Below are 27,758 nucleotides of genomic sequence, written 5' to 3'. Positions count from 1 at the left end.
CTTTTTACAATGCTTTTTACAAGTGAATACTGGTGAACAGTTTCTGGCAAGCCCTCTTTATAAACATCACCCTGAAGATTAATTTTATCAGAATTTGATCTTTAGTATTTTATTAGTCCCATTTTAAAGTCTGAAAAGATTAAAATGCACAAGAAATGTCAAGAGTTGAGTCTATGTGTTTCTTATGTTTATGACAGCAAAGTAAATATATTAGGAAATAATCAAAGACCTTGTAATCTATAAAAATATATATTAAACTTTCCTAAACATTGATCTTTTGAGACCAAATCTATTTAAAACTGAGTATTTTGATAATTATAAAAAGTTGTTAAAAACTACACTTCAGGCATTCCTGAATTCCCCAATGTTGGTGCTCACTTACTTTATTCAAAAGTATCAGATTGGGGACTTCCCTGATGGCGCAGTCGTTAAGAATCCGCCTGCCAGTGCAAGGGACGTGGGTTTGGGCCCTGGGCCAGGAAGATCCCACAGGCTGCGGAGCAACTAAGCCCGTGCGCCACAACTACTGAGCCTGTGCTCTAGAGCCCGCGTGCCACAACTACTGAAGCCCACGTGCCTAGAGCCCATGCTCTGCAACAAGAGAAGCCACCACAATGAAAAGCCTGCGCACTGCAACAAAGAGTGGCCCCGGCTCACCGCAACTAGAGAAAGCCCGTGCACAGCAACGAAGACCCAATGCAGCCAAAAATAAATTAAAAAAAAAAAAAGTATCAGATTGATCTTTGCAGCTACTCTTTCAGTAAATACGATCCAGGGGACTCTAGAGAGCTATCCATGGTTAGCCAGTTGAGTTCATTCATATTCTCTTGGCACATTCAGATGAAAATTACACAGCCAAACACATCTGTCAGGGAGGATATGCTTCAGGTTTTTGTTCAAGTTAAATGAGGGAAAGGAATCGAACCGTTAACAAAATCTGAAGGTTAAGTGGAAATTAACTAGGTTCTGTAGCATAATACAGTATAAAATCCCAAATTTTAGAGCAAATTATATGCTCTTGTTACTTCATTAACAAGATATTTTACATCAAAAATATTTATCATTTTAAAAATTGCATATTGCCATAATTCTTCAGTCAGATCTCAGAGTATAATTTGTTATCAGTTAATAATAAGCATTTACTCTGTGCCTCTTATATGCTAGGAATTGTACTCAATGATAGAGAAATGATTCAGGCAAGGTATATACCTTCAAGGACCTTTCAGTCTAAAGGAGACATATATAAACAAATGTATAGACCAATGTAAATAAAACAGCTAGATAAATATTTGTATGAGGCCTAGAGGAGATATTAATATTTGGTACTAGAGAATGAACTCTATTGAGATTTGGGTGAGGCTAAGGATTTTCTGGTGGCATTATTCCCTGAGCTGAGTTTTGAAAAAGATAAATGAAAATTTACTAGGTATTAGGTAAAGAGTTACAGGAAAAGGGAAAAGCCACATGTATAGGCATGGAAGTCCAAAACCACTTAGTATATCTGGAGAACTACTATAGACAGTTCCCTACTGTTGATGTAAATAGTGTGGTATAAAAAGTGTGAGGAAATGAGGTTGGAGAGGTACACCAGGGAGAAGTTGTGTATGTTATACCAAAGAGCTTGGATTTTACCATGTAGATAATGGGGAGATAGTGAGGAATTTTAAGCAGGGAAAAGTATAATCTGACTTGTACTTTAGAGCACTACCTGTGTCTGCAGTATGAAGGAGGGAGGTTAGGCAGTTATTATATCTCCTTTTATATATATACATACACATTTTTAACATTGTTACTACTTTATCAGGCGGAAAAAAAAGCAAACAAACCTCAGTTGATGTACTTACAATATATAGATTGATGTGTGTGCATGCATGTAACACCATAGTATCACCAAGGATGGAAATTAAGAAAACATAATACCTTTTCCCAAGAATGCTTATACCTATATCTTAAAGAAAGATACAACATAAAATCTTTGACAGCTGAGAAGAAAGTAAATTTGGTATTCTTCTATAAACTTTAAGAATATTATCTAGGACATGAGGGTGTACTGAGGAAATAACCTGTTACAAGGCCAAAGTTTTCATTAAAAGAACAAAACAAAAAATTTCCTAGTGTTTTTCAAAATACAGTTATAATGAGGGGTTAAGGTCTCAAAGTTCTAAACCCTGAAATATGACCATAATGAAATTAGCTACATTTTATTAAAAGTTTTAAATTTCAATAAAGAACCTTCAGACTATCTTTTAAGGAATGGCATTTTCTGGTGATCCCTTCCAAGACAAATTGGTTCCACAAATCTTGTTGATCTTCTTATCTCTTATAAGAAATGGTTAACTCTAAGCTAATAATATATTAAAGCATATCTTGCCAAAAATGAGTATTTGGACTTTAGGATAGTTATTTTATCTTGGAGGGTGGTAAAATACACATAAATTTTATCATTTTAACTTTTTTAAATTGTACAGTTCAGTGGCATTAGGTACATTTATATTTTTTTGCAACCATCACCAAATAGCATGTATCTCTAGAAATGTTTTCATCTTCCCGTTGAAACTCCTGTACCTATTAAACAGTAACTCCCCACCCCATTCCTCCCTTCTCTCAGCCCGTGGCAACCACCATTCTTCCTCCTGTCTGTGAATTTGCCTACTCTAGGTTCCTCATATAAGCGGAATCACGCATCATTTGTTGTTTTGAGACTGGCTTATTTCCCTTAACTCATTGTCTTCAGGGTTCATCCATGTTGTAGCATGTGTCAGAATTTTGTTTTTAAGGCTGAATAATATTCCATTGTACGGATATACCACATTTTGTTTATTCATTCATCTGTGGATGGATACTTGAGTTGCTTCCATCTTTTGGCTATTGCAAATAATGCTGCTATGAACATAGGTGTTCAGATTATCTCTTTGAGTCTCTGCTTTCAATTCTTTTGGGTATATGCCAAGAAATGGAGTTGTTGGATCATATGGTAATTTTCTTCTTAATTTTTTTTGAAGAATCCCCATACAGTTTTCCATAGCCACTGCACCATTTTACATTTCCATCAACAGTGCACAAGGGTTCCACTTCCTCCACATCTTCCCCAACACTTAATCTTTTCTGTTTGTTTTGGATTTTTTAATAGTACCTGTCCTAATGGGGGCGTGAAGTGGTATTTTGTTGTAGTTTTTATTTGCATTTTGATGATTAGTGATGTTGAGCATCTTTTCTTTTTTTTTTTTTTGGCCACACCACGCGGCTTGCAGGATCTTAGTTCCCTGACCTGACCAGAGGTCGAACCTGGGCCCTTGGCAGTCCTAACCACTGGACCACCAGGGAGTTCCCATTGAGCATCTTTTCAAGTGCTTGTTGCTATTGATTATCTTTGGAGAAGTGTCTATTCAAATCCTTTGCCTGTTTTTAAAATTGGGTTTTTGTTGTTGTTGAGTTGTAGGAGTTTTTTTTATATTTCTGTATATTAACCCCTTATCAGATTCATGATTTGCAAATATTGGCTCCCATTTTGTGGGTTGTCTTTTCAAGTCAGTTGATAGTCTTGATGAACATAAGTGTCCATTTTGATGTAGTTGAATTTATCTATTTTTTCTTTTGTTGCCTGTGCTCTAGGATAGTTATTCTTTTTTTTAAGATTTATTTTTTATTTACTTATTTATTTTTGGCTGCATTGGGTCTTAGCTGTGGCATGTGGGATCTTTATTGAGGCATGCGGGATCTTTCATTGTGGCGTGTGGGATCTTTATTGAGGCATGTGGGATCTTTCGTTGTGGCGTGCAGGATCTTCGTTGCGGCACGAAGCCTTCTCTCTAGTTGTGGCATGTGGGTTTTCTCTACTCTAGTTGTGGCACACAGGCTCCAATGCGTGTGGGCTCTGTGGTTGTGGTGCAGGGGTTCCAGAGCACATGGGCTCTGTAGTTCATGGCATGTGGGCTCTCTAGTTGAGACACGCAAGCTCAGCAGTTGCGGCACGTGAGCTCAGTGGTTGTGGCGCACAGGCTTAGTTGCCCCACAGCATGTGGGATCTTAGTTCCCCGACCAGGGATCAAACCCACATCCCCTGCATTGGAAGGCAGATTCTTTTTTTTTTTTAATACATTTATTTATTTTTTGGCTGTGTTGGGTCTTTGTTGCTGCGCATGGGCGTTCTCTATTTGCGGCGAGCAGGGGCTACTCTTTGTTGCGGTGCACCGGCTTCTCTTGTTGCAAAGCATGGGCTCTAGGTGCACAGGCTTCAGTAGTTGTGGCTCACGGGCTCAGTAGTTGTGGCTCGTGGGCTCTAGAGTGTAAGCTCAGTAGTTGTGGCGCACGGGCTTAGTTGCTCCTCAGCATGTGGGATCTTCCCAGACCAGGGCTCGAACCCATGTCCCCTGCATTGGCAGGCGGATTCTTTACCACTAGACCACCAGGGAAATCCCTAGGATAGTTATTCTTGATCATTCTTTCTGATAATCAAAAAGCAGGACCATTTGCCTATTAAGGAGACACATACATAGTATTTGATAACAGCAAATTCTTAGCAGCATAGGGAATACTTATGTTTTTATCCTTAGAAGCAGAAGGGCAAGTTTCTGGCTTATTAAAATCCAGATTTAAAATGGGATGTCAGAGGAAAGCAAAATGCATTGTAGTAACCCTGGCCCTGAACTTGTGGTGGGGAAGTATAACAAGTGTTGTAAGAGCATTGGTAACCAGGGGTCTGTCAGGAAACTTTCCCCCAACTCTGTTTATTCCGCTTCTCTAAAGACTCCTTAGAGACGCCTTCCTTGAGCACCCTTGCACCTTCCCAACTTGCATTCCAGTTCACTCTCATCCCTTTCCCTTTTATTTTTAAAGCAAAACACTTTTTTATGACCAGACATTGTTATTTATTGGCTTATTTGTTTATCGTCTGTCTTTCCTTATGAGAGCAGAGACTCGTTTCTTTCTTTTTTTTCTTTCTTTGAGGATTTTCCAGGTTATTTTTTTCTGTTATTGATTTTTAGTTTAAATCTATAATTGTTTGAGAACATACACTGTATGATTTCTGTTATTTTAAATTTGTTAAAGTGTGTTTTATGGCTCAGAATGTGTCTATCTTGGTCAGTGTTTCATGCAAAATTCAGAATGTGTATTCTATTATTGGGTGCACTGTTCTATAAATGTCAATTAGATCCAGTTGATTGATGATGCTATTCAGTTCAGCTATATCCTTCCTGATTTTCTGACTTCTGGATCTGTCAATTAGTGACAGAGCGGTGTTAAAAGTCTCCAGCTACAATAGTGTTTTTATAGTCCAGCAGCTTTTTTTCTCAAGTATTTTGATTCTTTTTCATGAAGCACATACATATTAAGGGTTGTTATGTCTTCTTGGATAAATGACCCCTATTATTATTATATACCCTCCTTCTTTATCCCTGATGATTTTTCTTCAAAAGTCAGCTTTGTCTAAAATTAATATAGCTGTACCAGCTTTTCTTAAAAATTAGTGTTAGCATGGTGTATCTTTCTCTCCCTTTAGCTTGAGTCTTTATATTTAAAGTGGGTTTCTGATGAATAACCTGGAGGTGGGTTTTGTTTGTGCTTTTTAAAAAGCCCACTCTGACAAGTATGTATTTTAATTGGCATATTTAGAACATTCACATTTAAAGTGATTTTTTATATAGTTGGGCTTATATCTACTAGGTTGGTAACTGTTTCCTACTTGTTTGTTGTTTCTTCCCCCTTCTCTTTCTGCCTTTTTCAGGTTTTTTTTTCCTGTTTCACATTTTGTTTTTTACTAGAATTCTTTAGAGCATTTTTAGTTCACAAAAATCTTGAGCAGAATATATATACCTCCTTACCGCCACAGACATACACAGTTTCCCCTATTATTAACATTAGTATGGTACTATTGTTTAAAATTGATGAGCCCATATTGAGACTCTTGTTACTGTTTTGTTCACTGCTGACTTTCTAGAGCTTAGAACAGTGCTCTATGAGTATTTGATGAATTATTAGAGCATTGAACATTCTGTTGTTCATTTTGTTGAATATTTTGTAGTTTTCCTGTCTATAAAAATTTCAAGTAGATGCTGATTCTCAGGCTGAAATAGTTGATCCGTATGACTCTTCCACTTCCAGGTATATGCTTTGTAACACCAACATCTCATAGCATTAATTAATTCCTGTTGTAACCTCCTGATTCAGTATTGTGCCATTTATGACATGCTATAAAATAGGTTAAATATTTAGTGCCTGTTATGTGTCAGGCACTGTTTTAAGCCATGCACGAGTGTTGAAACATGAACATCTTAGGCTTGATTGAAGTGATTTTGGTACCAATAGTTTTAATAGAGGAAATTATTTTCATTTGAAACTGGGATTCAGGGGCTTCCCTGGTGGCGCAGTGGTTGAGAGTCTGCCCGCCAATGCAGGGGACACGGGTTCGTGCCCCAGTCCAGGAAGATCCCACATGCCGCGGAGCGGCTGGGCCTGTGAGCCATGGCCGCTGAGCCTGCGCATCCAGAGCCTGTGCTCCGCAACGGGAGAGGCCACAACAGTGAGAGGCCCGCGTACCGCAAGAAAACAAAACAAAACAAACAAAAAAACCTGGGATTAATGAATCAAGTTGTATTTATAAAGATATGTTAGCAAGTTTTTTCCTTAAATTTAACCTAATGTGAACTTTTTTCCAGATATTTTCTAAATTTGGCACAGTCTTAAAGATTATCACCTTTACAAAGAATAATCAGTTTCAAGCCTTGCTTCAGTATGCTGACCCATTGAATGCACATTATGCCAAAATGGTAATTATGATCTTTTTTTCATTTTTCAGTTGTTAATCAGTCACTTCAGTGATACCAGAGAAAGCCATCATGTCTTCTCCTTTGCTGTAGTTTACCATGTGTTTTTTTTGAAAATTGTAATAAAATATACATACTGAAATTTACCATTTTTAAAAGTACTGTTCCATATGCTCTTCTTATAGTCTAAAAATTACTTCTTTCTTCATATGAAATGGTTTCAAATCACCTATCATTTCTCAGATTTCTGGGACTCATTTCTGTTTGTCCTATTTAAAGTCTAGAGTTAAGCACAGTACTTCTGTTATAATCTGACTAATAAAGTAGGATTATCTTTACCCTAGTGCCTCATTTACTTATATTAAGTGAGCCAAAGATTGATTGATTTCAGTATTTTTGCAACCATATTCACTGTTGAATTTCATTGAGCTCTAAATTGCTAAAGACATTAAATCTTAGGAAATACGCTGCCTTAAATTCATATTGTCTTCTTGTTAGTACATGAGTGCTTGACTTTTCACAGGATGTAAAACTTCACATTCAGTTTGGTTACGTTTGACCCATCTCCTATTGAGATCTATCCCTAACTCTAATTCTGTCTTGTATTGGTATCTGAATTATTTCTAATTTTTTTCCAAAGATAGGGACTAAGGTTTATAGTACTTTTGTGTATCACAAAGTGTCTAGTTCTTGATTAGGAATAACATTTATATTTGCTGTACCCTCTACCCACATATATTATTTTGTACCTTCATGATGGCATACTGGTCAATAACTATCATGATAAGTCAGGGGTTTTTGTATATTTGTATGTTTTTTTTTTATTGATATTTTTATGTTTTGGTTTCTGGTATCTATTTTTATAAATTGAAGTGTTTGTGGAAGTCATAAGTAGCTATAAATATCCCTTTGGTAAGTCTTTATTATTTTCAAAGGAGGGTTTGCTGATTTTTGGTCTTGTATCTGATCTGACTCAAAACTTCCCTCAAGTTTATTACTCAAAGGAAATAAACTTAACAAGAAAAACAGTAAGTGGTAGATAATATTTCACATATTGTGGTTCTGACAGGTACCATTTACAAAGGCTTTATTTCATCTTAACCTATATAAAGTACACTAAAATGAATTAAGATGAAATGTAAAATTTAAATATCTTTAAACATTTAAAAAATAATCATCATAATAATTAGTACAATGTACAATAATGTATAATAGTTTTCTAAGCTTATACATTTCTCCTCTTCCGTTTGCTCTTATCATAGACAGGATAGGGATTATTATCCTTACTTTACAGATGAAAAAACTGAGAAATAGAGATTTTCATTTTCTCTCTTAGGCTCACACAGTGACAGAGTTAAAAGTAAACCCAGGTCTTTGGCTTTTAGTTTAGTCCTCTTTGCTTTATGCCTGATTGCCACTCTGTCAAAATAGAGGCTACTTGATTTATTATTGTTATTATCTTGTAAAACATCATGCTTTCTTACATGCTTTATTTAGGCTCTGGATGGCCAGAATATCTATAATGCATGCTGCACTCTGCGTATTGACTTCTCCAAGCTTACCAGCCTTAATGTGAAATATAATAACGACAAAAGCAGAGACTTCACTCGCTTAGACCTTCCTACTGGTGATGGCCAGCCATCCCTTGAACCCCCTATGGCTTTCGGTGAGTAGTTCTCTTTTGGGTCACAGAACAAGCTTTCTGAAGTTAAAAGTTTCATTTATTAATCCATATATGTCAGGTGGTTTCTTCTTGGATTCTCTCAGGATTTCTAAAGAAAAGTGAGAATCATGGAACGAAAATGTGTTCATTAATTGAATCTTAATATTAGTAGATTCTATTAGTTGGCAAAAACAAGTGGATACCTGAAATTGAATTTATTTTCTAACATTAATATTACTTGTTATTTATAAACCATGCAACCATTTGCTTGAAATTAATAGTCTTATATATTACCACTGGTTTAAATAAGTTGATTTATAGGGTTGGCCAAAAAGTTCCTTTGGTTTCTAAGTACAAATAAAAGACACATTTTTCATTTTCACCAAGAACTTTTTTTGCGGTACACGGGCCTCTCACTGTTGTGGCCTCTCCTGTTGCGGAGCACTGGTTCCAGACGCGCAAGCTCAGCGGCTGTGGCTCATGGGCCCAGCCGCTCCGCGGCATGTGGGATCTTCCCAGACCGGGGCACGAACCCGTGTCCCCTGATGCAGGCGGACTCTCAACCACTGCGCCACCAGGGAAGCCCCACCAAGAACTTTACTGAACAACATATTCACCCTTTTGTTCCACTACCTTCTGCCATTGTTCAGGCAACTTCATAATTCCGTCTTCTCAGAACTTTTTATCATTTTGAGCAAAGAACTGTTCCAGGTGCCTTTTACAGTCTTCCGGGAAATGGAAATTTTTTCCATTAAGAGAATTTTGTAAAGACTGAAATAAATGAAAATCCGAAGGTGCAATGTCTGGTGAGTACAGCAGGTGAATCAGAACTTCCCAACCAAACTGTAACAGTTTTTGTCTGGTGCTCAAAGAAACATGTGGTCTTATGTTATCCTGATAGAAGATTACGTATTTTTTGTTGACTAATTCTGGATGCTTTTTTGTCGAGTGCTGCTTTCAGTTGGTCTAATTGGGAGCAGTACTTGTTGGAATTAATCGTTTGGTTTTCCAGAAGGAGCTAATTAAAATAGAGGACTCCCCCTCCCAATCCCACCATATACACAACATCCCCTTTTTTGGATGAAGACTAGCCTTTGGTGTGGTTGGTGGTGGTTCATTTCGCTTGCCCCACAATCTCTTCCGTTTCACATTATCGTACAATATCCACTTTTCATCGTCTGTCTTAATTTGTTTTGAAAACAAAACGTTTTCATTACGTTTAAGTGGAGAATCACATGCGGAAATACGGTCAAGAAGGCTTTTTTTCGCTTATGTGGAACCCTAACATCAAAGCGATGAACGTAACCAAGCTGGTGCAAATGATTTTCAGTGCTTGATTCAGATATTTTGAGTATGTTGGCTATCTCCCACATGGTATAACATTGATTGTTCTCAATTAATGTCTCAATTGGATCGCTATCAACTCAACTGGTCTGCCCAACTGTGGAACATCGTCCAGCAAGAAATCTCCAGCACGAAACTTTGCAAACCACTTTTGACATGTTTGATCAGTCACAACACCTTCTCCATACACTGCACAAATCTTTTTGTGTGTTTCAGTTGTGTTTTTACCTTTCTTGAAATAATAAAGTATAATATGCTGAAAATGTTGCTTTTTTTCTTCCATCTTCAGTATTAAAATGGCTACACAGAAATTCACCAATTTTGATAAGTTTTTTTTTAAATGCATGCTGATCTGATAGCTGTCACAATACAATCTAACAAAACTGTTTCAAATGAAGTTAAAGACAACTAAGTGCTACTAAAGGTGTCTTACAGAAAAAACCGAGTGAACCTTTTGGCCAGCCCAATATAACCAGCAAAATACTGGTGTAAGTGGTCTTAAGAGAAATACGTTTCCTTTTTTAAGTAGTGATACTTTAAAACAAGGACCTAAATTAGTAGTATGTTTTTCCTTTATTCAAAGAAGAGGATTTACAATTTTTTGTTTTTGTTTTTTAAACATCAGAACTTTTCATCTTAACCCTAAGTTTGTGTGAAGTTGCATTTTTGCACTAATAAAAGTAGTCTTCTGCATTACTCATACAAATGTTGCTTTGGAGAGCTTCCTTCTTTTATTTAAAATTCTCAATAATTTAAACTTTTAAAATAAACCTTTATGTAAAGGGAAAAGTAGTGGAGAGCCTACTTGGATATATCATTAGGTTAATATACTTTTTGGTTTTGCAACTCTCGAAGTGTGGTTTATTATTTAGTTAAAAGTATTTTAATTTTATTACCCTTTGTGATTGATTTTTCTTTCCCAGATGACACCATAAAATATTAGTTGAGACTTCAAGTGATATTTAGTTTATCTTCATTTTATAGGTGAGAAAAAAGAATCCTTAGCCAAATTGTTGTCCAAAATTTTCTAGAAAACAGATGGTAAATTTAGTGTTAAAGCTTTTTGTTACTTATAACTGAAAATGTCAAGTACATTGTTCAGTTCATGTTCCTAAATTGTTAAAGTTTCTGTTTTAGTCTGACCAAAGTTTTGTGTTTTATACAGTTGGGCTTCCATATCTACAGGTTTGGAATCTGTGGATTCAACCAACTGCAGATCAAAAATATTTGAGGGAAAAAAATTCCCTAATGTTCCAAAAAGCAAAACTTGAATTTACCTTGTACCAGCAACTATTTTACATAGCATTACAGTGTACTTACACCTATTTACATAGCATTTACAACATACCAGGTATTATAAGCAATCTAGAGATGATTCACAGTATGCAGGAGTATGTGCAGAGATTATATGCAAATACCATACAATTTTATATAAGGGACTTGAGCATCCTTGGATTTTGGTGTCTATAGGGTGGGGGTTGGGGAGTGTGCTGGAACCAATCCCTTGTGGATACTGAGGGATGACTGTATTTGTTATCAGCCCCTACTCATATGTACAATTTGGGAGAGCCAAAGGTCTTTGTAATTACCATTTTAATAACAAATGATAGAAATTGGGGCTATCACTCAAGTTTGCAAATGCAGAACTGCACGTATTTCAGTAATTGAATACATACTATTGGTATAATTAATGTTCTGCATTGTGGGAGGAGGACATTTTAAAAATACAATTTAAAATTTTGGTTTCTGAATATAAAATAACCAGAATGTTACCATCCTTTTTTTATTGTATTAATAAATCCTTTGTCGTTGCAGAATAGTGTCTACATTATAAGATAAATAATTCGTCAAACAGAGAACAGTACTTTTTTATGTGTTGTGTGAAAGTTTACTCTGCCTCTCACAAATATTTGAACTGTTCACTATTCCCTCTTTTTTTTCTCTTGGCTTCAGAAACACCACACTTCCATGACTTTTTTCCTTACCTCACTGGCTGTTCTTTCTTTTCTTTCTTTTAAAGATTACCGTTTAAAGGTCTTAGGGCTAAGTTGTGAGCATTCTTTCCCTCTTTTTAGAGAAATATATTATACCTATAGAAAAGCTTGTAAAACCTGTGAATACAGTTTTAAATACCCATGTAATTACTATCCAGATTAAGAAATAAAATGTTTACACATACTGAAGAAGCACTATTTGTACCCCTCTCATTTATTGTGTTCCCACTCTCCCTGCTCCAAGATAACTGTAGTCTCAAATTTTTGATGATAGTCATGCTTTTGCTTTTCTGCTTTTCCCCTGTGGTTTGGTTGGTTTTTTTACTACTCATTATGCAGCCCTAAGTGCTAATTTAAAAAATTCTTTTCTCCTATATTTAGAACTTTATCTAAATGGAATCATACTGTTTGTTTTCTTTTGATTCATCCATGTTCACATATGTGGCTATCGCTTATTCATTGTCAATACTGTCAAGTGTATAGATTCCCATTGTATGAATATACCACAGTTCGTTTATCTATTCTGCTGTTGATAGACATTTGGGTTGTTTTAGTTTGAGGCTATTATGAACAGTACTGCTGTGAAATTTCCTTGATTACCAATGAGGTTGAACTTACTTTATTTATTGGCCATTCTCCTTTATGAATTTTCTGTTAATTCTTTTGCCTGTTTTTGTGTTTGGTTTGTTGTCTTTTCTTGTTTATTTGTGGGAATTCTTTATATATCCTAGACACTAGTCCTTTGTTGGTATTATGTGTTGCAAATAATTTCTCTCCGTTTTGGCTTATTGATTCATTCTCTCCATGGTATTTTTATGTAGTCAAATTTATTTGCCATTTCCTTTATATTTGTGTTTTTGTGTCATGTTTAAGAAATCCTGTATTACTTTGATATTATAAAGATAAATACTTATATTTTAAAGTTGATAGTATTTTAGTAACTTTTTATTGAAATACTTTAAGTTGCAAGAATAGTTCAAAGAATTCCCTTATATCCTTCAGATTCCCCAGTTATTAACATCATGCCACATTTACTTTATCATCTCTCTGTTTATATGCGTGTGTGAGTGTGTGTGTGTCTGTTGTTGTTTTTTCCTCTGAGTCATTGGAGAATAAGTTGCAAGCATGGTGTCCCTTTTAAATACTCACTGTATATTTTCTAGGAACAAGGACATTCTTACCTAAATACCGTTATCAAAATCAGGAAATTAACATTCACACAATACTATTATCTAATCCATAGACCTTTTAAAATTTTTGCCAGTTGTGAAAATAATGTTCTTCATATGAAAATTTTTCTCAGTATCAGGTTAATTTATTTGTCATGTTTCTTGAGAGTCCTTTAATTTGGAACATTTCCTCATTCTTTGTCTTTTATGACCTTTAAAATTTTAGAAGAGTTCAGGGTTGGGTATATAATAGAATTTCTCCCAACATGCATGTCTGGTTTTTTGGCTGAAATAATGTTGTGTCTTTCTCATTTCATTACATCAGGAGACACATAATGCCACTTTATCCTATTCCTGGTGATATTAACCTTGATCACTTAAGGTGGTTTCTGCCAAATTTCTTCCCTGTAAAGTTACTGTTTTTCTCTTTGTAATTAACAACATATCCTTATAAGGAGGATACGTTGAGACTATAAAAATAGCCTGTTTCTTATGACTTTTCACCCTTTAGTTTTAACATCCATTGCTTAAATTAGTTGTTACTGTGGTAGTTGTTGCTATATTGGTGATTTGCTAATTCTGTCATTCCTTCTCATTTATTAGCTGGGATTTTATTATAAAGAACTTTTTTCTTACCAACACTCCATTCATTCATTCATTCATTTTTATTACATAAATTCGTGTGAATTTAAGGTTTATAATGTGCTACTTTTATGTATTTATATATTGTAGTATGATTCAGATGTAGTGATATTTATCACATTACACAGTTTTAGTATAATATTGTTGTCTGTATTCATTATACAGTGCATTAGCTCTCTGTGGCTTATTTACTATTCATTGTATTTATTTTTTCATGTTAATATGAACTTGTAGGTTCTTATTTTATTCTATGGGTAATAATTTCACAGTATCATTTTTCACTTTATGTTCAAACTCTCCCAGATTTGGCCAGTGGCCACTAGCTTCTGTGGCCTTTTGACATACCTTCATCATTGTTTGAACACTTCCTTACTTTCTGGCAGAAGATATTTCAGATCTTTACTTTCCCTGCCATAACACTGCAGTCAGCTGTTACTCCAATGAGCCCTGGTTCCTTTTAGTAGGAAATAGTATTTGGAAATCAGTATCAAGGCATTATATGTGCTTATTGCTAATAGGGTGTCACTGCTTCTAGGAACTTTAAATGGGCATGACTAGGATATATGTGTATGTGTACTTCATAAATATATTTCTCTGTGTGTGTGTGCATGTGTGTGTTTGTGTTTTAAAAAACCGCAAGTTTTAACTGATAACTCCAATTCCAATTCAGCACCCTTTTTTTCATATTGGTGATTCCCTTCTTCAAGAATGAGAAATCTAGTTTCCATTAGCCTCAACATATTATTTGCTCAATCCTATAATATACAAAAAGTAGTTTCAGAATTAACACATACCATTAATTTGAGGTTAATATATGCATGAGTAGTTTTCTGAGCATTGTTCCATTGGTCTATTTATTTGTCTTTCTTTTTGTCATTACCACAAGTCTCAATGTCTGATAGAGTTAAGTCTCTTTACTTATTCTTCAAGAGTATCTTGGCAATTCTTGACCATTTACACTTAGGAATTTTAGGATCAGCTTTTCAAGTCCTCAAAGGGGAAAAAAAGCACTATTAGGGTTTTGATTGGATTATATTGACTTTATAAATCACTTAGAAGATAATTGACACCTTTACAATAGCGTCTTCCAGTCTTTGAATATTGTATATATCTCCATTCATTTGTATATTATTTAGTGTCTTTGAGTAAAGTTTGGTGACTTTTCCCCATAAAGGTTTGCATATGTTTTGTTAGAATTATTCCTAAGAGCCATACTTTTTAGATTCTAATTCTAGACCAGTCTTTATGATCCGTGTAACTTTGGGCAGATTGCTTAACTGCTCTGTACTTTTGTCTCTTTATATGTGAAATGAACATAATAATAGTATTTAACAGGTAAGAGTTGTGAGGAATATTAAATGTGCTAATATACGTAAAGAGTTTAGAATGGTGCCCTGTAAGTTTTAGCCATCACTGTTATTTGGTTTTTAAATTGTTACTAATACACAAATGCAGTGTTGTTGTTTCTTGATTTCATATTCAGCAACCTTGATAAACTCGTATTTCTTTCTCTACTCTAATTAATTTTTCTCTTACTTTAGTAAGATGCACTGAACTTCTAAAATTTGCATAGAAATGGAAAAGTATCTAAAATAGTGAAAGGAAATAAATGCAAGGCTTAATATAAAGCTGCAGTAGTCAAACCAGTTTGATAGTGTTGAAAGGTTAGATAAATTAATGGAGCAGCATATAGAGTCTAGAAATCGACCCACATGTATGTACTCAGTTGATTTTGAGCAAAATTACCAGTGTAAAAATTCAATAGAGAAAGGAAAATCCTTCAACAAGTAGTTTTGGACAGGTGGATATCCATATTGGAAAGAAAATAAACATTGATCCGTATCTCACACCATACTGACACAGTGACTTGAAATGGATCTTAGACCTCTGTGTAAAACTTAAACGTATAAAACTCCTGGAATAAAACATAGGAGAGGGGACTTCCCTGGTGGTCCACTGATTAAGACTCCAAGCTTCCACTGCAGGGGGCGTGGGTTCAATTCCTGTTCAGGGAACTAAGATCCCATATGCCATGCTGTGTGGCACGGCCAAAACAAAGCAAACAAATAAATAAATCTTATATTTAAAAAAAAACTTAGAAAATCTTTGTAACCTTGGGATATGCAAACGTTTCTTAGGTAAAACGCAAAAAGTACAAACCATGAAAGGAAATAATTTATATATTGTACGTACATCAACATTTAAAAGTTTCACTGATTGAAAGGTACCATCAAGAAAACCACAAGGTAAGCTGTAGACATTGAAGAAAATATTTGCAACACATATATATAAGACAATTATATCAAGTTATATAAAGAACTCTTATAGCTCAGTAATAAGAAAACAAACTATTAAAAAATGGCCAGAAGATTTGACAAGATATTTTACAGAAGATGGTATATGAATGGCAGTAAACACATGAGAAGGTGCTCAACATCTCTAGTCATCAGGGAAATGGAAATTAAATTACTGTAAGATATTATTACATACCCACTAGAATAGCTAGAGTTTAAAAAGTTTCCTGTACCAAGGATGTGGAGCATCTTTTACTAGCATACTGTGTTGATGGCAATGTAAAATTTAGGAAACTCTTTGATAAAGAGTTTGCCAGTTACTTAAGTTAAATGTGCACCTACAATATAACCTAGGCATTTACCCAAGAGAAGTGAAAAAGTTAGTGTCCACACAAATACCTGTATGCAAACGTTCTTAGCAATTCTATTTGTAATGGCCAAAATCTGGAAATATTCTATTACAGGTGAATGGATAAACAAAATGTAGTTTATCGATGTTATGAAGTACTATTCAGCAATAAAAAGGAATAAATCGTTAAGGACAACAGGATTATGTTGAATGAAAGAAGCCAGACAAAACATTATTATGAATGAAAGAAACCATATAAAAAAGAACACCTGGTATATGATTCTGTTTATATATAATTCTATAAAATGCAAACTAATCTTTAGTGACAGAAAGCAGATCAGTTGCCTTTTGTACTTGTACAGTTTATTGTATGTAAATTAGAAAAGAGAAATAAGTCATATCATTTCAGTCTAATGCTGACAACCCTCCAAAGGCTCCCATGTTTTTCAGAGTATTAAATGCCCACATCCTTACATTGGATTGCAAGCCCTATACCATCCACTTCAATTTTACTCTTTTGACATATCTCCTTTGATGTTCTTCCCTTGCTCCTTTTGCCCACCAAACTGACATCCCTCTAAAGCATGTTAGGTATGTTCCCACCTCCAGATTGTTCCCACTAGTTATTCCCTCTTCCTGGAGGGCTTTTCTCCCAGGTACCCTCAGATTTTGCTCCTGCTGCCTTCTTTGACCTACCCTGACCAGCCTTCCCTCAGTACTCCTGATTCTTCCTGTTCTATTTTTTTAGTAGTATTTATCACCTTCTTATGTATGCAGTTAACTTATTTACTGTGTTTATTGTTTAATTCTGTTTTCATCAGTCGAAATAAGCTTCACCAAGGTAGTTTTTTTTCTTCTCTACTTAGTTTGTGCCTGACACAAAATAGACACAAAAAATATTTGTTGAATTAATGTTTATTTATTATTTGGTTTTTTCCACTACTGTTTTCAAAGTTTAACACTGTTTTGTATTTTCATCTAGGATTTTTAACTTTCATACTTATTTTACCAAAATATAGAGTTAATTGATACCTGTAATCTTTTCTTATATAAGAACTTTAGGACACTTTAACTCCTTTTACCTTCTCTTACCTCCTCCTAACTCAAGATATTATTATGTTTAAAACTTTTTAGATTTTAACATTTCAATTTGTTAATTATTTTATACAATCAATATTCATTTAGATTAAGCCATATATAACTCTCTTAAGGCCTTTCATTTCTTCTTGCAACTCAGATATGCCATCTGGGATTGCTTACCTTTTGCCGGAAGGATATCCTTTATTATTCTCTTAAGGGGAAGGTCTGTGTTAACATGTTTGAAGTGTTCATTTCCCCAGAAATGTCTTTATTTTGTTGTCAGTATTAAAAGATATATAGAGTTCTAGGTTGACAGTTTTTTGTTTTGTTTTTTTTTTTCAGTGTATTAGAGAAATCAGTACACAATAGTCTGGTTTTCATTGTTGCTCTTGGAAGGTCAGCTGTCAACCTAATTACTGCTGTTTTCTCTCTGGCTATTCTTTAGATTTTTTTTTTCATCTTTGATGTCTACAGTTTCAGTATGATGTGTCTGTTTAAGGATTTATTTTTTCTACCTGGAGCTCAAAAAGCTTCTTGATTTGGTGGATTGTTGTCTTTTACTGATACTAGAAATGATCTTCTCATATATTTCTCCTTCACACTGTTTCTTTTCTTACTTTCTGGAATTTTGATTAGACCTGTTATACTCTCTTACTCTGAGTATCTCAAACTTTCTTTCATATTTTCTATTTCTTTATCTCTCTGAGCTGCATCCTAAATAATTCCTTAGGGACTTTCATTTTACTAATGGTCTCTTCACCTTTGTCTAATCTGTTGTTAAATTTGTCTGATAATTTTGGATTTCAATAGTTGTGCTTTTTATTTCTAGAAATTTTATTGATACTTGGTTCTTTTTTTTTTTTAAGTATCTTCCCTACAGATATTTTTCAGCATGGCTTTTATTTCTTCAAACATACTATTTAAAAATCAAATCAAATCAAATCTGATAATTCCAGTGTCTGAAATCTTTGCAGTTATTTTTCTGCAATTAGATATTTCTTTTTCTACTTTTTTTCTTTTTGAGTTACTCAAAAAGTTTAGTCTGCTACTGTACCAGCATTTTTGAAAAACAAAATAGTTGAGCTTTTTTTTACATAGTACATACTCTTTGTAATATTTTAAATGGCTCTGTATTTTGTCTAGTGACTCATAATTTATATAATAATTCTTCAATTTAGACATTAAGCTTGTTTCTTTAGGGCTTTGCTATTATAAATAACACTGATAAACTGATTTCATAGGTAAAAATGTTATCTCTTCATTTGTATTACCTTAATTGCTGTTGTGGTAGTACCTTTTCCAAATGTAAAATATGTATTCTTAGTTATGCGAATCTTAAACCTTTTTCTTAAAAGTTTGTGTAAACCATTGCCTAACTGGTTACTTTGCTAAAATGTTTCTGTTTCTGCTTATTTGAGGAATGTAGATTTACAGAAACTTTGCAAATGATTCTTTTGTCGAGTATTAACAAATGTTCTTGTTAATCATATTTTACTTGGAAACAATTATTTAAAATTTGGCCCTGGTAATTGTTTGCCAGTTCTTTCATTTATTGCTATTTAATGTTCAGTGAGTGTTATCTCAAGAATTTTCCTCATTTCTCTAAAACCTACTACAAGTCTTCTGCCTCATACCCCCCACCCCATAGCCATTTGTATTAGTCTCTTTGTTTTGTTTTAAAAGTAGGTCCCTTGCCCTTGCCACAAATCTCAGTGGTTTACAGCAATTAACATTTATTCCTCTCACATGACTGACACTTAAACAGCTGCAAATCAGCTTTTGCAAACTTCCTTCACATGTCTTTTTGATGGAGGGCCCAGGCTGAAGGTGTCACTACATTTGAGACATGGCATTCTTGTGGCAGAGAGTAAAAAAATAAGAGAGCTGGTGTAAACCCATAATGCCTCTTAAAGCTTCTGCATAGAGGCAGTTTATGTCCTGTTTGTCCGTGTGTTCCTATCACATGACTGTGTGCGGTGGGTGTTGCATAGAAGTGTATGCTTCTCCCACAGGAGACACTGCAAGTCACATGACTGACCAGAGTTACATGGAAGGGTCAAGTGAATACTTGGCAACAGTAATACAATCTACAGTATCTCTTCTTATTTTTAAAAAATATATTTTAAAATTTATTTATTTATTTATGGCTGCGCTGGGTCTTCGTTGCTGCATGCGGGCTTTCTCTAGTTGCGGTGAGCAGAGGCTACTCTTCGTTGCAGTCCATGGGCTTCTCATTGCGGTGCCTTCTCTTTTTGCGGAGCACGAGCTCTAGGCGCTTGGGCTTCAGTAGTTGTAGCTTGGAGGCTCTAGAGCGCAGGCTCGGTAGTTGTGGCGCATGGGCTTAGTTGCTCCGCAGCATGTGAGATCTTCCTGGACCAGGGCTCGAACCCGTGTCCCCTGCAATGGCAGGTGGATTCTTAACCACTGCACCACCAGGGAATCCCTACCATATCTCTTCGTATGTTTAATTTTCTAGTGTAAATTTTCGCGATAACTTATACCTGTACTGAAGCCTCTCTGATAAGTCTTCCTTTATGCCTTAAATATAGTTATTTCTGTTATGAAAGTGAATCATTTTACCTATCATCTTTTTTTTTAACTTTTTACTTTATATTGGAGTATAGTTAATTAACAGTGTTTTGTTAGTTTCCGGTGTACAGCAAAGTGATTCAGTTATACATATACATGTATCTATTCTTTTCAAATTCTTTTCCCATTTAGGTTGTTACATAATACTGAACAGAGTTCCCTGTGCTATACAATAGGTCCATGTTAGTTATCTATTTTAAATATAGCAGTGTGTACATGTCAATCCCAAATTCACTAATTATCCCTCCCCCCCACCCTTCCCCACTAGTAACCGTAAGTTCATTCTCTAAGTCTGTGAGTCTGTTTCTGTTTTCATTTTACCTATGATCTTGAGCCTACTTGAATGTAAGTTTAGCAAGGGCAGAGATTCTTGTCTGCTTTATTCATTGCTTCCTCAGCACTAGAAGAATGCTTGCCCGCTAATGTGCTTTCAATAAATATATGTTTCCCTTCTTATTTCATCACTCTGTCAGTTATTCTCATTTTCTGTGTCTTCATTTATTGTTGGTTCTCTCTGCTAGCTCTGTCCCTGAAGTCTCTCAATGACTGTATTTTCTTGAATTATTTTAATCACAGCTACATATTTAATAAATTCTGTTAAATAATTATCTTTAATGAAGAGAATAAACTTATATGATCTTTTAACTCCTCTGGAAAATGTAGCCTACATACTTCCTCCTATAAATATGCATATCAGCCTATCATTAAGGTAAAAAACCCCAAAACCTTCCCTTTGACTCTTACAGTCTAGCTTCTCACTGTTGCTCTAAAACTATTGTTTACCTTTTACATTTCTCACTCTCTTTGACTTTTATGGAAGGCCCCCTCCCCTAAAACTCTATGTCTCTAGATCCTGAGGGACTATAATTCACTGTTTTGTTTTGCTTTCTAAGGTTTTTCTCTTTTCCTTAGAATGTTCCTCTTCCTTCCTCTACCACTTAAGTGTACTAATACTCCCAGGTTCTATTTTTAGCTTTCTTCATTTCTTGCCTTGTGCCCTTTTTAGCGGAGCTCTCATTCATATGGCTTTCACACTTATTTCTATATAGATGATTTACAAATCTGTGTCTTGTAATAGTTAGAAATTCTGAGTTTGCCCCCTCATTTCCACTTGTGGCATTCCCATTTGAGTTTCTCACTATCACCTCAACCTTAACTTGTCCCAAACCAAATTGTTTTCCTACTAGTACTGACGCCTCCATTGGAACTAACTCTTGTTTTTATTGATGGTTCACAGTCACCAGGCTTCTAAAAGGAGAGGGAATACCAGCCTTTGTTTAGCATCCAGTGCACACTAAACACTGCTTTTCACTTACTGAATGTCCAGCTCAAGTTTTACCTCCTGAGAGACCTTCAAACAATCACAGTGATCCTTTGCAATCCCTTCTTCTTAGACCACTTACAGTATATTTGTATTAAACCCATGTATCCTCAGCCTGTGAATCTCCTGTAATTCATACTTTTAGTTTGTAAAACCTCTCAAAGGCAAGGATTTTTATTTCATATTTCTTTTTGTCAGCACAGTACCCCCCAGGTACAGTACAATTTAATAAGTATTTGATGATTTTTCATAGAAACAATGCTCTAAATAAGGACAAGAATATCAACTTAAATAACAAAACTAAATAAACTAAAACTAAGTAGCAAACTAATAACTCAAAATTAAATAATATTTTAGCTGTACTCTTGAACCTTGAACCCAGTTGAAAGGGGTTAGCCTCTGAAAGTGGCAGAGGCTCTTTACTTACCATTAAGGATCACCTGTTGAACAAATCTTTACTCTGTAACAGAATCTCTTTGTCAGTAATACACCTTCATATAGCCATTTTATATTGCTATAACCATATTTATAGAAGGTAGTGTATTTATTTTAGCTTCTCTTCCCCGTTAGGTGCACCAGGAATAATTTCCTCACCATATGCAGGGGCTGCTGGATTTGCCCCAGCCATTGGATTTCCTCAAGCTACAGGTGACTAACTCTAAAGTTGAATTTGAAATGATTTCTTAATGATGGTCTATATTTTCCAGGAACTTATCAAAATGAAAAATATTACCATATTTGAAGGATTTATAATAAAAGCATTAGGTGTTTCAGTCATAGAAGTGGCTCATGTACAATATATGATGCACAGCTTCCTTGTGTTTATAAATAATTCTCTGTGGTTCCATTCTCAACTCCAAAATTCCCTTATATATTCTGCATCATTTATACTTGCCATTGGCACAGATAACTATAGGTTGACTATATTAATAATCTCTGATTTGCCTTTTTGGTTATTATACAAAATATATGAACTGCTTGCTTATAAGCTTATCAATTACATGTTAAACAGACTTGTGTGTTATTTACCTTTGAGTCCTTAAATGCCTTTGATGGCATTTAATACATAGTATGCAGTCAGCAAACATTTGAATTAATAAACATTTACTGTTAAACTTATTTGTAAATCCTCTTTTTTTGTTTTTTTGATTAATGGGTTTAGAAGATTACCGTAGAGGGTATGCATGCTGTTTTATTTCAGGAAAAAAATATATTTTTTTCTTTAAGTAATAGAAATAATTAAGAGATAGCAATCGGTTAATACTTTGATAATGGCTCTCTGACTCTTTTCCAAATAGTAAACAAAATGAATTTGATCATAACTTAAGGAGGAGAAAAAAATACTTTATGATTTTATTGCTGGTGCTTAAAGAATACACTTGAGGTTGGTGATTAGAAAGAAGAGTGGCTTAGTGTTAAGCCTAGTCTACACAGTACCTTTTTACAGCTTCCAGGTGATTTATGAATATAACTATTTTAAATTGCAACATAGTTGCTTTCTGGCAGTAATCTTTGTATCCTACCTTTCTAATTCTGGGAATTTTAACTACTCTCTTCACTGGAGAGGATGAAGTTAACTAAAAAGAAAAGAGTGATTTAAAAGGTTGAGGTTCATTTAAGTTTTAGGTTTTTGGTGGTTTTAAGACATCTTAACGTATGTTTAATTAAGTGAGTAATTCTACCTATCCCATTAAAATGAAGGCATTATACATTGTTTTTATGTGTTTGAAGCTCCCAAAAGTTTAATTTTTATACATTTGGAGGTAGTGATATATGGTTTCCCTCATTTTAGTTATTTCTTTCTACACACTGTATGTATAAAACACTGTATTAGATGTTAAGAAAGAGAAAAAATGTGTAAAGAGGGCTCCTGAGTTGATAAGACTTTTAAGGTGTAGCAGGGGGATGTACATATACACATACACACATGTATATACCCTACAGTGTAGCTAAGGTGTAGTGTTGGCGGTATATAATAGACTTAAGGAAGTTATTCAAAAGTTGCAGGGGCATGGGAAGAGGTCATGCAAAAGACTATTGAGTATAGATTTCATGGAAAAGCAACCACCCTAAGAAGGTGATGTGCACGGTTTTAAAATTCAGCAAGATGATGGTAATAATAACTTTCCTTAGATTGTCAAGCAGAATAGTATGATTGTAAACTATATTGCAATTTAATTACATGATTTGTGATAAAGTGGCCAGACTCTGTCTATTATAAGGAATTTTGAGCTTAAAGAATCAATAAATTAAATAACTGGTTTATTTTATATCAACTAGAGATTTTATCTTAGATAATTTTTAAGCTGAGAATACAAATAGTGGGACATTCTGAGGAAGTGTAGTGTTTTAGGTATAGTATATAGTGTCAATATTCCAGTATTGTAGAACTTTCAGTAGTTCTGAAATATCTGGAGGAGTAGAGAGCTCTGAAAATTCTTGCTGCAAAAGAATATTGAATTCTATAAATTTGTTCTTGATGGTAATAATGTTTTGCAAGGTTACAAAATGTTTTTTCCCCATGCAGAATGTATGTATACAATTTACCTGTTTTAGGTATACAACTCAGTGATTTTTAATAAATTTACGGAGTTGTGCAGCCATTACCACAGTCCAGTTTTAGAACATGCATTACTACCTAGCATGCATATATGTGACTTCTGCTAAAGGACTTTTTACAAAAATATGTATCTGGTTTTATGGTAGAAGTCAATATGAAAATAACATCTGCTTTAGAGAAATGTGCTGGAATATATTTGTTTTAAGAAATAGAAGGAGTACTTGTAGTTATAGACCCTTTGAAAAACCTAATGGCTTTAAGACCAGTGAATTTGGTTGCTATGCAAAGCACTGTATAAATAATAAAGTACTAAGTATGATAGTATCAACGAATAAAGAGCTCTACTTCCAGACAGACTCTGGAGGGCAGAAAACTGACCTTTGTTATCCTTATGGTAGCTTTGAAACATTTTCTTCTCTACTTTTGCTTTTGTCTTCATTTATTTACTTAAGTTGTATTAAGTGTTGTAATTCTCCAGATAACTGGAATATGAAATGCTTTTGATGTTTTGAAAAGGTCTGTCAGTCCCAGCTGGACTAGGTCCCGGAGCTCTTGGTCCTCTCGCAATCACCTCCTCTGCCGTCACTGGAAGGATGGCCATTCCTGGGGCTGGTGGTATACCGGGAAATTCTGTTCTACTTGTCACCAATCTTAATCCTGATGTGAGTTGAAAAGTATTATATGTAAAAAGTCTTTCAGGAGGAGGTATTGTAGCTTCTGACCTAGAGTTAAATTCAATGAAAATGTTTATTTTAAGAATTTTTATTAAAATTCATCACTAGTATATATAGAAGCAGCATGTAAAAAGTCAGTGCTTTGAACAAGTAAACTTACTTAAAATTTTTACTTAGACACTGATATTTTGTGTTATCCTTTTCAAACAGCTTATTACACCACATGGACTTTTTATCCTATTTGGTAAGTAAATTTTTTTGTTGTTGTTTTTTATATTATCTATGATGTGAATTGAGCATATTGCATCATTCAGTAATATTTATTACTGCTATGTGCCTACTAGTGTGTTTGACACTGAGGATAGAATAGCAAGGAAGACAGTAAGTGATTACAGTTACAACGAAATTTTATAAAAAGGGAAATAGAGATTGTAATAGGAACATACAGCTAGGAGACCTAACCTAGCTGAGGGAATCAAAGATGATGTACCAGTAGAAATGATAGTTAAGCTGACTTGTGAAAAATGAGGACACATTAGCCAGGCAGAAAGGGAGGGCAAATGTCCTTTCACAGATAGTAGCAGTGAGAGACAGAACTCGTGGAACATAGAAATGAAGGAAGCTCAATGAAGAGTGTAAGGGAGAGACATGTTGAAGCTGGGCAGATGGATAGGGGCAAGGTCATTAAGAGCTTTATAAGCTATATTAAAGAGCTTCGTTTTTAACTTAAGAACAGTGGGAATCCATTGACTAGTTTTAAACAGGAGAGAGGCATAATGAGATGTTGATTATAAAAATAATCCCCTAACTTTCCAATAGTGTGCCTCTCAGTTAAAAAAAATATTTAGCCAGGTACTCCTAATCTATATATGATTAATTATTCATAAATTTCATCCATCTTTTACTATAGTCTTTAGTATAATATGTACAAACAAATATAAGAGCAATGAAGTGATATTTAATATTTTAAAGATTTTTCATATGACACTTTTTAAAATAAAAATCTATTAACATTTAGTGAGAAGTATGATTTAATATGCTTCATTATTTTCAAAAACCTTTTTCATTTTGGTTCAGTATCCCACGAACTGATTCTAAATTCACTTTATTTTAGTACTTGATCTTAATGGTTGTCATAAATGAAAAAGATACCTCATAAAGATATGCAAGGGAATCCTCTGGCGGTCCAGTGGTTAGGACTCAGTGCTTTCACTGCCAGATCCCAAGTTCAGTCCCTGGTCTGGGAACTGAGAATCCTGCAAGCTGCGTGGGCACGGCCAAAAAAAAAAAAAAAAAGATAGGTGATTTGAATGGAAGTGTTTCATTGTTGCTGTACTAAATAATTATGATACTAATTTTTCAGTCTAATCCACTAAATTTTGTTGTACTTTACCTAGAAAAGTTCCATTTTTCCTCTTGTTAAATTAGTTGATCTTGAAAACTGTTAACATTAGCATAATGGGGTTAAAACTCTTCATGTGGAAGAATTTTTAAGAGGATGGAAAATTGTTTCAAATTTTTTGAGTGGGTAATAGGTTTTTTTGTTTTGTTTGCGGTACGCAGGCCTCTCAGTGTTGTGGCCTCTCCCGTTGTGGAGCACAGGCTCCGGACGCGCAGGCTCAGCAGCCATGGCTTACGGGCCCAGCCGCTCTGCGGCATGTGGGATCTTCCCGGACCGGGGCACGAACCCATTTCCCCCGCATCGGCAGGCGGACTCTCAACCAGTGTGCCACCAGGGAAGCCCGGCAATAGGTTTTTGTAACAGCGTTTTGTTTGTTTTTTGCGGTACGCGGGCCTCTCACTGTTGTGGCCTCTCCCGTTGCGGAGCACAGGCTCCGGACGCTCAGGCTCAGCGACCATGGCTCACGGGCCCAGCCGCTGCGCGGCATGTGGGCTCTTCCCGGACCGGGGCACAAAGCCGTGTCCCCTGCATTGGCAGGCGGACTCCCAACCACTGCGCCACCAGGGAAGCCCTTAACAGCGTTTTTGAGATATAATTTACAGCCATTACAATTCTCTGACTTCAGATGTACAACTCAGTGATTTTTAGTAAATTTATAGAGTTGTGCAGCCATTACCACAGTCCAATTTTAGAATATCTCTATCAGCCCACAGAGAAACATTATACTCATTTGCAGTTACTGTAAAAGTTTTTATTCATGACACATTTATGTAATTTTCATTAACAAAATCATGTATTAATGCTAAATGTTCATGTCTCTTTAATAGCCAGAGCACATTTCTTTCCAAAAGTAGTTAATTTCTCACTCATTTAGAAAAATATCACCCTCAGCTTGAAGAACAAATTGTGTGTTATTTTTTACAGAGTATCTATTTCAGCCACTTGTCATTTCTGAAAAGGGCAGCAAATTTGGAATACTTGTCTTTTTTTTTTTTTTAATTTTAAAACTACCATTCATCTCTTCAGTTTAGTTGCTCTTAGGGGCTTGCCCACAAGATAACCAATACTCCTTTGTGTGCCTTGAAGATTGTCATAGTCATTCTCTCATCCTATTACAAAGTATGGTAATGATGCTACTGTTTAAAGATCTTATTTTTATGATATTGGTGAAACCCTGTTCCACATAAATTGCAATATATAGTAATACACTAAATTTTAAAAAATGAGAGAATGCCCTTCATATTGTAGAAACTTCTGTATATAATTTCTTCTATATGTTGAAAATTAGTAAAATGCAGTTTTTCATACTGGTTTATATAAACAAATCAGTACAAGTAAAAGTTTATTTTCCTCCCACACCCCAGTGAATCATTTTGCCTGCTTTTGGGGATGTGGGACCCACTTTGGGGAACACTAGCATAGAAAAAATGGATGTAATGAGATCAGTTAGGAGGCTATGATGATAGTCCAGATGTGAATTGGTGATAATAGGTTTGATGGTAGTGAGGATGGGAAGAAGTGGACAAATGTGAGAGATATTTAGGCCATAGAATCAGTGAGTGCTGGTAGTTGACTGGATGTGTAAGTGTCTAAGGAAAGGGGTAAGTCAAAAGATGACTCCCAGATGTCTGACTGGAGCAAATATGTGCATGATGGCACTGTTTATCAACAGAGTTAGTGAACACAGGAGGGTGCAGGAAAGAGCAGGTGAATCAGTTGAAGTGTTTATGGGACATCCAGGTGAAAGGGGGTACTAGATTAATAAATCTGGAACATAGAAGAGATTACAAATTTGGGAGTATTTGTATGAAATTGCCCAGGGAAAGCATATAGTATGAGAAAAGAAGCTTTCTTTAAATATATTAGTAAAGTTAATTGAACATTACACAATCAGCATTAAAAAATTGTTTTGT

The 27,758-nt window shown here is 35.0% G+C and overlaps 1 protein-coding gene across 4 annotated transcripts in view; it reads left to right on the top strand.

Moving 5' to 3' along the window:
* PTBP3 (polypyrimidine tract binding protein 3) overlaps window positions 1-27,758 on the top strand; it is a 108,209-nt gene that overhangs the window by 64,147 nt on the left and 16,304 nt on the right. For all 4 annotated transcript variants that reach the window (XM_079928032.1, XM_079928031.1, XM_079928030.1 and 1 more), the window contains 5 exons: window positions 6,657-6,767; window positions 8,262-8,430; window positions 21,780-21,857; window positions 24,286-24,431; window positions 24,654-24,687. In XM_079928032.1, coding sequence (XP_079784158.1) covers window positions 6,657-6,767; window positions 8,262-8,430; window positions 21,780-21,857; window positions 24,286-24,431; window positions 24,654-24,687 — 538 coding nt within the window. The remainder of the gene's footprint in view (window positions 1-6,656; window positions 6,768-8,261; window positions 8,431-21,779; window positions 21,858-24,285; window positions 24,432-24,653; window positions 24,688-27,758) is intronic.

Source organism: Stenella coeruleoalba (assembly GCF_951394435.1).
Source record: "Stenella coeruleoalba genome assembly, chromosome: 7".
NCBI classification, from domain to species: domain Eukaryota; kingdom Metazoa; phylum Chordata; class Mammalia; order Artiodactyla; family Delphinidae; genus Stenella; species Stenella coeruleoalba.
The sequence above is the reverse complement of the archived record's forward strand: the minus strand, read 5'-3'. Positions and strand labels throughout refer to the sequence as shown.